Source organism: Caretta caretta, chromosome 7, assembly GCF_965140235.1.
Source record: "Caretta caretta isolate rCarCar2 chromosome 7, rCarCar1.hap1, whole genome shotgun sequence".
Lineage (NCBI taxonomy): Eukaryota > Metazoa > Chordata > Testudines > Cheloniidae > Caretta > Caretta caretta.
Window position 1 is genome coordinate 13622985 of NC_134212.1, and position 15452 is coordinate 13638436.

A 15452-nucleotide genomic window follows, 5' to 3' on the forward strand; every position below is an offset into this window, starting at 1 on the left:
GTCTACGCTACACAAGGACTGACCAAGTGGAAAGGGCCAACTAACCCTGTGACAGGGTGCACCTCAAGGAGAGTCATGACTGATAAGGCCTACTTGCTGATGAATCCCAGATAGGGGAGGAGCTGGGGCAGACATAAAGAGAGGAAATTGGTATTAGGGGTGGGGCAGGGTAACAAGCATTGTGGAGAGGGGGGAAGCAGTAGATGTGATATATCTTGAATTTAGTAAGGCTTACAAGACCGTCTCAGAGGAAAGCAAACCCAAGGAAATATAGCCTAAATTAACCTATTATGAGGGGTGTACAGCTGGTTGTAAAATCATACTCAGAGAGCTGATATCAATGGTTGACAGTCAAGCTGGAAGGGCATATTGAGTAGGGTCCCACAGGGATCCATCCTGGGTCCATTTCTTCTCAATATCTTCAATATGATTTGGATAATGACACAGAGCATACACTTATAAAGATTGCAGACAATACCAAGCTAAGAGGGGGTGCAAGTGCTTTGGAGGACAGGATTAGAATTCAAAATGATCTTGACAAACTGAAGAAATGGTCTGAAATAAATAGACAGAAATTCAATAAGGAGAAATGCAAAGTAATACACTTAGGAAGGAATAATCAATTGCACAAATACAAAATAGAAAATCTCTGTCTAGGAAAGAGTACTTCAGAAAAAGATTTTGGAGGGTTATAATGTATCGCAAACTAAATATGAGTCAATGATGCAAAATTTAAAAAGAAGAGCAAACATAGATTCATAGATATTAAGGTCAGAAGGGACCATTATGATCATGTAGTTTGACCTCCTGCACAATGCAGGCCACAGAATCTCACCCACCCACTCCTGCGATAAACGTCTCACCTATGTCTGAGCTATTGAAGTCCTCAAATCATGGTTTAAAGACTTCAAGGAACAGAGAATCCTCCAGCAAGTGACATCATCCTGGATGTATTAGTAGGAGTTTTGTAAGCAAGACACAAGAAATAATTCTTCTATTCCACTTAGCACTGTTAAGGACGCAGCTGGAGTATTGTGGCCAGTTCTGGGCACCACAGATTGAGAAAGATGTGGACAAATTGGAGAAAGTCCAGAGGAGAGCCCCCCAAAAAGATGAAAGGTCTAGAAAACATGACCTATGAGAAAAGTTTGAAAAAATGTGTTTTTTTAGTCTGAAGAAGGGAAGACTGAGGGGAGACAGGATAACGAGTCTTCAAATATATAAACGGTTGTTATAAAGAGGAGGATGATGAATTATTCTCCTTAACCACTGAGGAAGTAATGGGCTTAAATTGCAACTAGGGAGATTTAGGCTACACATTAGGAAATATTGCCTAACTGTCAGGGTGGTTAAGCACTGGAACAAATTACCTAGGGAGGTTGTGGAATCTCCATCATTGGACATTTTTAAGAACCGGTTAAACAAATACCTGTCAGAGATGCTCCAGATGATACTTAGTCCTGCCTCCGTGCAGGGGACTGGACTAGATGACCTACTGAAGTCCCTTCCAGTCCTACTTTTTGATGATTCTGTGATTTATCCAGATGCATCAGGGTGCTTTGTGTCATATGTATTTTGTACTGAACAGTGAGTTGCTGGTTAACAATGGACCCCACTATACTTTTTTTTTTCTTAGAAAAAATTAAATCAGGTCACTGCACAAATGACCTTATGGGTTGTGTTTGGTTCTTCTGTATGATGAAATGGGGACTCTACTAACTTATCTTTTATGGAAACTTAGTTTCCTCACCATATTGCATTTTGCCTTGAAGCTTTATCATTCAGTAAAACTCAATTCAGATGTCTGTCTATATTTGCATAAAAGAAATATTTGTCTTCACAAATTGTACATAGATCCTACACCCCAGGTTATGTGAAAAAATAGTAAAAATAAGAGACCTTGCTTTTTAATTAGCAAGGAACAATGCTGTGTTATCGCTTATTATGATTGCTTTATAATATTTTTATTTAAATATTTTAATAACCCTGTTCAGTTAGATATTGTAACTTTGTTTTGATCCAAATAGTAAACACTGGTTTTAATGGTATTTATTTTGTTTGCAGTTAATTGTGCCATTTGATTTCGAAGCTCATTAATATCAGCCTGCAGATAAAGAAAGTCTTCTTTTAAACATAGTTTATTAAATAGCAATACTATTAGCATACAAATGAATACTCTGTATGGGATAAACAGGTACAAAGATCATTAACATATAATATAAACAACTGGATCTAAGATGGAAGTCAGTAGAACCGTTTAACTAAAACCAAAGTTGTCATAAGGCACAATTCATGCACTTAGCTAAATTTAACTCTAAATGAAACCTTCGAAAGTGTAATTTGACTGACTTTAGCGAAGTTACTTGAGAATCTGGCCCACTTTTCTATTTTTCTCTTGTTTTCTGTTATACTTATCCAAATCACTGTAATCCAGTCCCTCTCTCATTTGACTTCTGAATATATTCACCTGAATTTTGAAAATGAGGCTATTAATTTGGGTGCCTAAATATGGATTTCTCAGCCTACCTTTAGGCTCCTATTTTTAAAAATCTGGTCTCCTGGCCTAATTGGTAAATGTAGTTACCCTGATTGTATATGCAATTCAGATAATTAAATTCACAAATGGCTAACAAATTGACAAATGGCTAACTTTGTGCATAGGGCTGGATTAAACCAATTTAGGCCTATTGGCACACCACAACATGGGTCCCTGCATAGTTTTCTCCCAGCAACGTCACCCCAAACCCCCTTGGAGTAATGATAGTAAAGGGGGCACTTTCTGTCCACAGAGAGTGACTACAAGGATATTCTTCCCTCATACTTATCTCAGCAGCTAGGGTTGATGGGCTTGGATGGATGTGCTGACTCTGTTGCACCCTCCTCCCACACAGGGTCCTCTGTTTGGGTGATGTTGGTAAGACAGAGCAGAGTAGTTGGTCTTGGGGTTAACAATCTATTGAAATGCATGGGATTGTGCACACCAGTCTCAACTGTTGTTCCAGCCTGTCTGCAGACTCAGGCAGATGTTGCTGGGTTGATTATGATTGATTCACAGTTTAAAGCTTTTCATCACATCCCTGCGGACTAGAAATCACTTCTCCCCAAAATGAAAGCAGAGATTCCATTCTAATCATATAATTCCAGTTCTGTAGTCCCTAGTCATACGCCTAGAGTGCCTATTCCTTAAGTCAGACCTCTTTGTGCATGCAATTGTCAGACTTGTGCATTCACTTGTGCTAATTGTGCATACAAATTGGACACAAAATTTCAGATCTAATGTTTAAAAAATTCTCTCCCTCATTGTCCTAATTGCTGTAAATGTAAATCAACACCAATTTTTATAATCAAAAGGCTGTGATTCTGCAGCCTTTAATAAGGAAAAAAGTCCCATTGGCTACAGTAAAGACTGTAGGACTTGGACCTTTGGCTCTGATTCCCTACAGCGTTAGTCAAACTTTACACCTGTGTAACTAATGATTTCAATGGCATTAGACTGGTGGTGTACTGAAGTACAGCAATGGTGAAGCAGGGATGCAAGTTTGTAAATAGGTAAAATGAATGACATAGCAGTGCACAACTTGCCTTGAATAATTTAGCAGGGTACACATTACCTCTGCCACAGTTTAAAATCTAATGTGCTAACATCTGCTACCTCTTCCAGCTTTTATTTTCTATCAGCCTTGTTAAATACATGTCATTCTTTCATGCTCTCAAGATCAAGAGAAATAGCTGTCAACAATCTTTTGTTCACAGGAGATATCACTTTGGGAGATGATTTGTTTGGCACAGTTAATTAAAAGTTGTACATATCGTCTCTGCTTGAATTCTTAAGCTTTTACTTAGGTGAGGGCTTGATTTCTTAAGCTTTTACTTTACTTTTAATGAACATTTTTGGTGCTGCTCAGACTTGCGTCTCCTGCACAAAAGTGGCAAACCATTTTTATTACCGGAGACCATTAAGAAAATTTGGACTCAGGTGAAAATTTACAGAGTCCTTTTTATTTTCTTTTGTAGTGTAAAGTCATAGGCATCCAGAGCTAAGGACTCCAGTTATAGAGATAGGACTTTATATTATGTTTATCTCATAGATGAAGGAATAATTCTAGAAATAATGGATTAATTCAAGTCTGTAGTGGGTGTGTGTCTATTTTATGTGTTTATAAAGCAGGATTTTCATTCATTGCTTCATTTCCACACGGAATGGTCACCTATTTGTGTCATTCACCTACACTACAGTAGCACAGCTCAGACCCAGATTAAAATAGTAAGCACATGACTACCTTTAAGCCAGTGAGCCTTTCCATTGACTTCACTGAGACTAGTTCATGCTCAGAGTTAGGCACGCGCTCAAGTAACTTGCTGACATAGGGCCTCAAATAGAAAACCAATTATATCTTTGAAAAGCCCATTGACCTCTTGTCTCATGACATCTCTTAATGGAGATGCTTTCAACAGATTCACCTTAACTTTTATTCATTTTGTCCTTTGACACATGGTAGTTTATTTGCTGGCAAATACTGACTTTCTTGGAGGAGAAAATGTATCCCGTGGTTACTTGTGTTAGATCGAACTTTAAATATTAATGCACATTAGTGTCTTGTTCAAGTACTTGGAATTACCTTGACTTTTGATGTAAATAAGAATTATTATTACCAAGCTTCATTCTGTCCAAACCTTGTGAAAAGTTAGTTTTATAGTAAGCATTTCACAAAGCAAAATGGGGTCACTTTTCACAGCTTCTTTTCTTGTTAATCATTTGCTGCGGGAGCTTGATCCAAAGCCAATTGAAATAAGTGGAAAGATTCCCGTTATCTTGAATGAGCTTTGGATCAGGCCCACAATTTCACTATATAAAAAAACATACTGAAAAATACAAGAAACAGGCCAACCAGCCCAATCCTCTGAGTGAAATCCAAGATTTCACCCCCTTATTTTTCGGGATGTATTTAAATTTTCTGCCATGCTCTGTATCCCCATCCTTCTCCAGAAACAAACTCATACTCTGTTTTAACTGCCTTTCCTTTTAACTAATTATGTGTTCATTGCCCTTTGAAATAATTGTGCCTATGTCCCGCATTTACTGCCAGCTTCCTAATTTTTAGGTAATGTGACTTCAAATTCTAAAACCACTCTCAAACTTCCATTAGCTTTTGTCACAGTTTCTCTTTGCCAGCATATATTTTGTTCAGTAGAGAAAGCATGTCCAGTTTCAGACTGGCTGATTATTTAAATATTTGTGTATCAGCAGCGATTCTCTAGGTCAAGGATTATCTGACCAACATCTGAGTGGACAGTGAGCAATCCTAATGGATAAACATGTGTGTAGCCAAGATGTCATGTATAATATGCATAATATTGTGCTCAACCCCATGGAGGCCTAGATTTCTAGAAGAGAATATAGAAAGATATCTCAGTTTGCACAGCTAAATTCAGGAAATGAACCATCAGCAGTAATCTTTCTCTCTGAGCTGGATTAACTTCATAAATTTGAGGAATTTTCCATTAGAGTGAGTTTCAATCTCCAGTCACTTTGGCAGAATGTGGTGTTGAATGTCTTAATAATGAAATCTTTACACCTTTTGCAGTACCTGTGAGAAGTCCCCATGTAATGTTCCAAAACACACTTTAATTAGAATAAATGTTGGCAGGATGCTGAGGACTGTTTTGTAGCATTCTGTGTGTATGGAACACATCTATTGTAAATGAATAGCAGTGCTTAATTTGTTATCAAAGAGGTCTCTGGGCTCAAGCAATTCGGTGCTGGGAGTCAAGCAGTTTTTTTGCATTCATAACTGATGCAGCAAGCCCAGAGGTGCCGGGGCTCAGCCCGGGCACAAATTAAGCACTGATGAATAAACCCAAGTAGAAATGTCAGTGCATTCTAGAGTTCCCTATCAGATTGCTTTACGCTGCTTTGGCAGTACAAAGGGAATGTAAAACGGCCTTATATAGGGGAATGCCGTGGCATGGGGTATGCTCTGCTTATGCAGCGTGGTGTAGCCAGATCTACACATGTTCCTCATACCACCTCCGCACAACACAATGTGCTCTGTTGCTACCTGCTCACATAATGGCATCTGGGGGCCATTATTACAACCTGGCGTGATTTAGAAGAGCTGTAAATTACACTAGGAACTGAAGTGAACTCTGCTGACCTACAAGTGGGGTAACAGAAAGCCACCTTTGACTTCCCAATCCCTGATATACAAAGTGCTGAACAGCTCTGGTGCATGCAAAGATCCTATATATAGCCAAGCAGTTGATCTTTCTGTCAGTAGGTATTCATTTATATCTTTATTTCATTAGCTCATATGCTCTTTGGACTATCTTTTTGTTTTATATTTGCACAGCACCTAGCACAGTGGTCCATGACTGGAGCTCATAGGAGCTACCACAACACACATAATAAATACATAATATCTGATTACTCTAAACTCGACCTCCTGCTCAGTTTGAGTTATAACTCAGGCATACAGTGTGTGACCATCTGGTGATCCACAGGTGAAACATTCTTTGATTTTCACTATACAGAATGAATAGTCTTTGCTTATTAGTCACCTCAATCTATTTTATCACCCGTATTTTCTAATGGCTGTTATCTGCAGCTGTGGCGTAGACCCATTTTAAATGCTAGAGAAGCTTGCAGCAGAGAGAATGAAAGTCTTGCCAATTTAGGGCCAAACCCTGTTGGCTATATCAAAGATAAAACCTGAGGGGGATGTCATTTGACCCAGTTTGTAAGCGAAGACACTCAAGCTGTGCTGTAAAAAGAGCCCATATTGCTTTTAACAAATGTCACATTTGTCAAATACTTTGGCATAGAGGGGCAATCAAAATTACTGTATAAAATTACATTGTGTATAGGGAATAACAAGGCAGATGCACAGAACATTGGTTGGTTTTTCAAAGGGAATATTTTCAGTCCCTGGCTTTGCTGTGTATCAGTGATTGTGTTGGCATCCAAAGACTTGAGAATGTAGTAACCTTTTCATCAATACTTACTATGGGCTAGTGTGGCCTGAGGCATAGCCCTGCACAATGGACAGTGCACAAACAGACAGTGCACCGCCTAGAGTAGCCCTGGGAAGAACACAGTCACAATGCTTTCCATGATTCCCTCTTCCTCTTGTCAGGGACAGGGAAAAGGGGGAGGGAAATGACTTACTGGTCAACACTGGAAGCGAGGCAGGGAGAAGAATAGATGCCCGCTGTCTCACAGAGGGCAGCACTGGTGTTAAAGACCCTGAGCTGATGTAAGATCTGAATGCAGCCATGTCTTTCTCCCCAGTATGGCTATACTCGGGCTAGTGACAACTTAGCAGTAAATAAATTGGGTCATTCCTCTATCAGGCTTCCAAAAGGATTAGGTCCCATTTTAGCTACAAAGTTCCTTAGTGTGGCATGGGGGGATTAGGCTGATTTAGCATTGTCCTTCTTTGTTCACTAGGTTGAGTATAGTATAATTTATGGATGGCATTTTCTAAAGCACTTACGTGATGTAGGAGTGGGACTTGGACTCCTAATTCAGTTAGGGACCTTGGAAAATCCCTCCCTTCCCGGACTTCAGTGGAGTTGTGATCGATTTACACCAGCAGAGAATTTGGACCTCTTTTCTGCCTCCCCCCACAAAAAAAATTCACATTTTTAGGAGTTGAACAGTGCGAGAATAAACAACATGAACTATACCTGGTGAAAATGTAGACCTGAAGGTAAGTTTAGTCAGTTCTAGGATATATGAAAGCATCCTGCTGATTCAGCAATAGTGGCAGACAGAAAAGCCTTCCTCCTCCATAGCCACACAGGTTTAACTTTTATACTCACAGCTGATCACCCAGCACACTAAACACAGGTGTGAGAGCTCCCTTTCATTGGACAGCTAGTTGAACACAGTCTTAATCATGTCTCTAGCTCCACGCAAATCAGAGAGTGTGGTGATGCTACAAGATGAATTAATTGTTATTTGTACTTCATCAAAACTTGGGCCAGATTCCGTATTCAGTTACACAGAACGGCTCTCAACTACATAAAGTAAATTAGAAGTGTAGCCATGTAACAGAGTAGAACATAGCGCATGGTATGTTATGCAGATAAACACAATGATATAAAAATATGTAGGGATACAATAATATTTTGTATATGTTTAATGTATTTGATATTACCGCCAACTTCCTGTTGCGCTCTAGTTGTTGTTCATTTGCTTTAATAATGTAAATGTTAAATCATCTAAATTTATGTTGTAAACATTGAAAATCCTGGCTGTGTGGCTTACTTTTTTTTTTTAATGTAAAATGTGTTTTTTATATCAGATTTATATCTTCCTCCCTGCCAGAAAATTTCCTCAATTTTTATTTCCAGTATTTATTGCTCCATTTAACTCAGATTTGAAATTAAATTTTCCCACTTCTGGATGGTTGCATATTGTGTGTATGTCTATAAAATGACACAGCAAAATAGTGTTATTGTAAGGGACTGCGGAAGACTTTGTTATGGCCTAGCTAGGGAACTTCCGCTTTCTCGAGGCAGCCCGGTCACTGTAGGACATGGAGAACCAACTCTAACCGGTTTTAGGCTGGTTTTGTCTGCCTTGTATGGCCCATTGCCAGGTAGCAGAAAGCCCCCTTAGGAAAGTACCTAATTATATATTCATGAGCTGTTTCTGTGTACTGCTTATTATGGCTCACTGGTTGCCCCTTCGTTGGACTCCGTCCCAGACAAAGCTCTGGTGTGCTGGGTTCTCCGCCTCCGTGACAGCAACGCTTGGAGTCCCTGTTGCTGGTGTGTCACTAACCTTCAATAAAGCCAATAACTCGCTGCTTAGCTGCGTGTGGGTCTCGTTTTCCAGAGTACCTCTGCTGGCCTGCGGTGTTTTGAACACCTTGGCCCAGAACAGTTATCTGTCCATATTCATCATCTGGGAGGTAACACAATGTTGAGTCCTTGTTCAAGCCCCCTAAAAGTTTAACTAGCAAGAACTTAGGCCAAAATGTGCACTTGATTATACTCTGAAATGCCACCTTGACTCAAAGAGGTAAAAATCAGTGAAAAATTTGAAACATAAAATGCAGGAATTGGAGTTTACATTGCTTGAGACCGTTCTGATATACCATCACTGCTTTCATCTGGCATCTATTTCTCCAACTTTCTTGCCACATATCTCACCATTATCTTTGAGGTTCTCATAATATTAGTCAGTATAAACTAGTCAATACTCACAAATCAGTGCATAACTAAGCAAGGTAAACCATAGTCACTAATAAGGTGATTTCTTAGAGCAATATAACAAAGCTGTGTATTTTATGTTTTCATTGTCTGTGAGATGGTGTTTCAGGCTCTCATCTAGACTGGTAACAACTTTTCATAAAACTGACAAAATTACACAGGCCGTCAGTCCTCATGTTTCACATCGTAAGCGGCTTAGCATCTAGGATCAGGGGGAAAAAATCCCCTCTAGTATAATATAGCATAATTAGCTGCATTATTGGGGTTTTATTTCTTCTTCTGAAACATCCAACATTGAACACAGAAAATTGGACTAGATGGATTGATGGTCAATTCTGGTATGTCACTTTTATGTTCCTTATATGTTGACAGTTAATAGATGGAGGTGAAGAATACATTTAGTTTGCTGTAGGAAAGTATAGTCATCATAATAGTACCTAAATATTAGCAATGCAATGTTACTTTTATTACAGTTCCTGTACAGGAAGTTGGCACAATATCCTGTTAAGTTTATCTATCTATCTGTATATTTTTTAGGATCTTTATGCTAGAGGATGGCTGTCTCAAGATATATAATATTACCAAAACAGATGCAGGAGTGTACACTTGTATAGCAGTGAATCAATTTGGAGTTGCCAGGAATTCAGGAACCCTGATTGTGAAAGGTATTTTATTGTCTTCATTTGTGCTTTATGAATATTGGAAATGTACATACATATTTGATGAAACATACTGGGATGTCAAGGATCATAATAATACTGTTATGATGCAGGGTTTCAACTAAATCTTTACACTGAAACAGAGCTACCAGATGGCTGCAGCAACTGTTAAAATGCCTGGCCTATCCACAGGTAGTGACTATGCTTTAGTATCATTCTTAGAGGACATGGACAATAAAGCCTTATTCTTTCAGCAGGGCCCTCTGGGTTATCAATATCATTTTTAAATCAGTACTTTATAGCTTACGTTGGATCTCAGGCTACAAAAGATTATTTCTGCCACTGTAAATTAAGGAAAAGATATTTAGTGAATTAGTCTGGAAACTGGATTGTTTCATTATTTTTGTTTTTGTTTTAATGTTTTGTTCTATTTAAAAAAAGACTGGTTTAGAAGCTGAATAAAAAATTCACTCTAATAAAACACAGAATCTCTAAGAAGCTGCTTCCCCCTATCGCAATTGTGGTTAACCACCTTGGCACATGACACTAAAACAAGAGGAGTGGTCTCAGGCCCTTCAGACAGTTTCCTATTCTTAATATTAAAATGCTCCCCGCCTACACACACACACACACACACACACTCCCAAAGAACACAAGGAGCAGTTATGATATCTCCTACACTTCACTGCTCGTTACTTTCCTGAATTTTAACACCTTAACCTCCCAGGTTCATTTGTGAGATTTCACTGCCTGCTCCAACAGCTAAAAATATCTGCTTCTCGGGGGAGTAATCTGAGCTGCCAGCTAACCAGAAATGTTCACATCACCAAGCAAGTCATTTTAGTGAAGGAAAAAACACCTTCTTCTCATGTTAATTTTTTATTTCAAACTGCATATTAGTTGAACTTCTAATCCTCTTCTTTGAAAGAAATTGACTTGATGTCACTTTGTGAGACATCACTATGGACTTGTCCTAGTCAGGTTGCATTCTGACAAATCCAGTCTGAAGTGTTCTAAGAGAATGTGACTGAAGTAACCTGATGGGATATGTCAAAATGCACCCACCAGGCTAATATATGAAAAGAAGTTTTCCAGAATCTGAATGGTCATTGAAAGTGTTATGGAGTCAACATAGTAATTGCTGCTACCTATGAGCCATACCTATTTTTTTCTAAAGGGGCTGTTTACAGGTAATTGCCTACCTACAGGCCCATTGAGGGAAATTTTGAGGCTCCGGTACATCATGTTCTCTGGGATCTGATGTTTTCCCATTTCACTTTATTTACACAGATGATACGGATATTTCAGGGACTCCCTGAGCTCAGGAGCCCCATACAATTGCTCCCTCCTTCCCTATCCTAAAGGATTTGTGAGAAAGAGAGGAACAGGTTTTTTTTTTTTTTTTTTTTTTAACTCTAAGTACCCAGATCTCTTTATATACTACATAGAATGCTTAGTCACAAAGGGTGGGAACCTTAACAGAATAAAAAAACAAAGAAGTTTTCATCATAGGAAAGGGTTACATTCACCCCTGTGCAACATGCCAGGTCATCCTATGCACCTCTTACCTTATTAAAACAGGGTTCTAGGTTTGTATTGGAAGGGGGAATTTCACCCTTCATGAGAAGCTAAAAGGGAGGATTGACCATTTTGTAGCTATAATATCTCTTTGTGATTGTCAACTTAAATGTCTCTGACTTCCTACTGCTGTTCTGGGAAGCATGTTAAAGTGTATTATGCTTGTATGACCTTTTTCTCTCTGTTGTGAATGTGATACACTGACTAAGGCTTTGTCTACACTGGGACTTCATCTGCAAGCCCTGAGTGCATCTGTGATTGACAATGGTGCATTTTACCTTTGCCTTTAACAGCATTACTTTTTTTTTTTTTTTAAACAGGCAAATTGCACTGCATCAATGTAAATCATGTCTATATTAAGCATTTTCACTAGTGCAACTGCACTGAAGGCTGACATAGCAATTTAGACAAGCCTAACTGTATCTTGTCCTCCATTTCATGGCTGAGCCTCCTAATTGTTAATAATGTACTCTTGCTAGCAGCTCATAAAGATACTTCCTCATCTCAGCAGTAGGATGCTTGTGACTGGTGCTGAAGATTCTGGGTTCAGTCCCTGCTGATCTATGGATGGGTGAATCATTACATCAATGTAGCTGCCAACACAGGAAAAACTGGGGAAAATTTCATACCTTCTCTTGCTGCTAATTAAGCATGGATTGCAATTCTCAATATATATATTTGGTTTCTTATGAAAACATCCTGGTGACATTAAATGGTAACAATGAAAAGGTGGAGAAAAGTAAGTTAAAAACATGTAACTTTAAATTCAATTATCAGAGTTATGAGCAGAATACTCTCGATGTTAGATAACCTTAGAAATGATAGTAGTTATAAGAATGACAGATTACCCAGCATAATTTGTAACTCAGCTTTTTTTCTGATTTGGCTAATTTTAGGTAACTTCACAATCATTTTGTCTAGCCTGCAGGCTTGACTTTCCTCCTTACCATACTGCAGCTGGCTAAGATAGTTTTCACGTTCAAATTTTGGAAGTGCAGTTAGTACCAATGCGATGTGTAATTTGAGAAAATGTTACAGCACCGCTAGCAGTGAATAAAATGAGTCGTGTAGTGTTTGAGGAGCTTTTCCTTCATGAGAGTTAGATACCATTGCACATACCGCCATATATACATCCTAATGGAGCAGTATGCAAAAAAATCACATTAAAAACAGCAACAAAATTCATTTGGCATTTACAAAGTGTATTAAAAAAACAGAGTAATAACATGGTATAAAAATGATCTTGTTTGCAGGGAACATTTGTTTTTGTTTTCCCTCTGGAGAAGTTTTGGCTGTTCAATTATAGGGCTCATTGCTTCAGCATTATTTTCAACTGAAATGTCAGAACTTGGAAAAGCATATCTAATGTGCAAATTAAGTTTATTGCTGCTCATTGAGTTGTTTATTCTTTGTGATAGAAGTCTTTATTATACCTCAACACACAGCATCTTATCTATTGTTTGTCTCTGGAAAAAAAAACATTCTATATAATACATCTCTGCAGTTACTAAGCAAGATGGATAGATAATGGGAAACCAAGAGATTTTGAGAGGCATTTGAAAGGATCGGAGGTGGAGGTTGTAAACACAACTTCATAAAGGAAACAACAAAGATCATACTAAGTGAGTAAATAGGCATGAGGCATGTCATGTGACATGGTCCAGCAGGAATGATGAACACAAAGGAACACACACACACAAACCCTATATAATTCAAGTTTAAAAATATATTTGCGGAAAAATAAAAAGATACCTGCCATTGAGCAGATTTGAGAAAGCAGGGATCTTTTGCAGGTAATGGTTAACTGTGTAGTTATGGACTTGCTCAGTGTATAAATGGAAGCCTTTTGATATTCCAAAAGAGCAGATCTGTAGTGGGAAGCCCTAGTACTACACTTTCCAAACTGCTTGCCTATCCCTATGGATGAGTCCTATGGAATTCTATAGAAAATGACAAGTTTTCTATTGGAGTAAGAATTCTATCTGTACAATTCTATAACAGGGGTATTCCTGTCAAATGTTAGAATAGTGGTTTGTTCTCAGTCTCTTTGGGCCTGTGACTCAAATAATTCCCGGAAAAAACAGTCTTCCAGCTGACCTTACCCAACAATTCATTGTGGTCACAATGGCATGGTTCTGGGGAGACAGCAATAGGCAGACACAGTGGAAGTTGGATGTACTGCAGACGTGGGTGCTAACTGCTAGAATGGGCACGGTTGGGGGGTTCCCTTTCTCCCTCTCCCTCTCTTTGTGCCTGCCTGTGCAATGCTAAGATCTGGAGTAGTGAACTGAGCACTGTGGTAGAATGGAAAGGGGAGAGGGGGAAAACAAAGCTCTGGATTTGGAGGCAGTAGGAGGCAAAAGCAGAAGAAAGAAGGGAGGGATAAATTGCTCCTTCTTTGTGTTCAGGCTCCAAGCAGGTTTTTACAGATTTTGTTTTTCTTTCACGTGTACATGTGACTCATCAGATCCCACCCACTCACAGATATTGCTGGGTAGAAAACAGTTTTCCCATCCTGCATTTTTTTCAAGATTTCAAAACATTTTCCTACCCCACATTGTGACACATACAAATCACCAAAAAAATTTGCAAATTGGAAATTTGTTTTTTTTTTAAAAATCAGCTTAGGTCAATTATTGAAACATTTTGTTTTGATTTTGACCATTTTTAAACTATAGAATCTCAGGGTCGGAAGAGACCTCAGGAGGTCATCTAGTCCAACGCCCTGCCCAAAGCAGGACCAATCCCTCATGTTTGCCCCAGATCCCTAAATGGCCCCCTCAAGGATTGAACTCACACCCTGGGTTTATTAGCAGGCCAATGCTCAAACCACTGAGCTAATATTTCAAAATGAAAAGTCCTTTTGAAGCAGAAAACTGGCATTTTTTTATTTAGAAAAATCTCAAAGGTTTCATTTTGGCAACTTTCCTTTCAAAATGTTTTTTAGTTGAAAAAATTGTCAAAGCCAACCCTCTCTCATGGAAATGTTTAGATTTGATGAATTGGCAGTTTCTGACAAAAAAATTGTTGAAAAATCCCCAACTCACTCTAGTCACCTAACTGAGGCCGGTGTTCCATGTATTGTGAAACTGTCCTAGGCAATGGTTTAAAATTCAAGAGAAAGGATATCATTTTCTGTTACATTCCATAGGTTTCTGAATGATTTCTATGGAGCCTCATTTAACTTACACACAACCCTATTGGTTTAATTTCTAACTTTTTATATAACTTTCCTGTAAGGCTAAATTGTTTTTACTAGTAGTATTAGTATTCATAGAGTGTTATAACTTTACACATAGCTTTACAGAATAGGCAAAAGGTACCTTTCCCACTGATTTACCATCCAATACAGATGAGTAAGATTTGCAGGAGAACAGCTCAGGCACCAGGTGGTGTTCAAACATCCTAGAAGAGATTGACACAGCAAGATTTCTGTGAAGGATATATGTTGCAAAGAGGAATTTGAAGGACAAGAAGTGCACTTGGCACATGGGAAATATAATGCACATTCACAGCTTTATTAAAGATTAATCAAGCTAGGCATAAAAGGTTAACTTAATCCCCTAGTGTAACGACACTGATGTTATATGAGGTACAAGATTTTTAGAACCAAACTCTCTTTGGGTGTTTTTCAGAGTTTGAGTATTTGTAGTCAGTGGAGTCATGCCAACAGAGAATTTGGCATTTGAATCCATGTGAAATGTAATGCACCTGCCACTCTTGCTTCCAGACAAGGAAAATTTTCTCTATTCTACTGGCTAAAAAAAAATCTTTAATAGTGTCATATCATGCCTTCACCCTTGGGCAAATCTTCAAAAAACCAAGTGATGTGAAACTCTTCTGATTTTTAAAAGAAAGGGTTCTAAACAGCAATTAATTCATGCAATGGAAACCAAGAAAAAGTCTGCTCTGCTTCAGCAATTGAGTTGAAATTGAATTGAGGTTCTTCAAAGACTCCTTTTCCTTTCCTTGCAATGTGTACCTGTTAAAGGGGGA

The 15452-nt window shown here is 38.5% G+C and overlaps 1 protein-coding gene across 3 annotated transcripts in view; it reads left to right on the top strand.

Moving 5' to 3' along the window:
- The window catches only part of CNTN6 (contactin 6), a 230894-nt gene that overhangs the window by 185233 nt on the left and 30209 nt on the right, over window positions 1-15452 (top strand). For all 3 annotated transcript variants that reach the window (XM_048858291.2, XM_048858290.2, XM_048858292.2), the window contains one exon: window positions 9757-9884. In XM_048858291.2, coding sequence (XP_048714248.2) covers window positions 9757-9884 — 128 coding nt within the window. The remainder of the gene's footprint in view (window positions 1-9756; window positions 9885-15452) is intronic.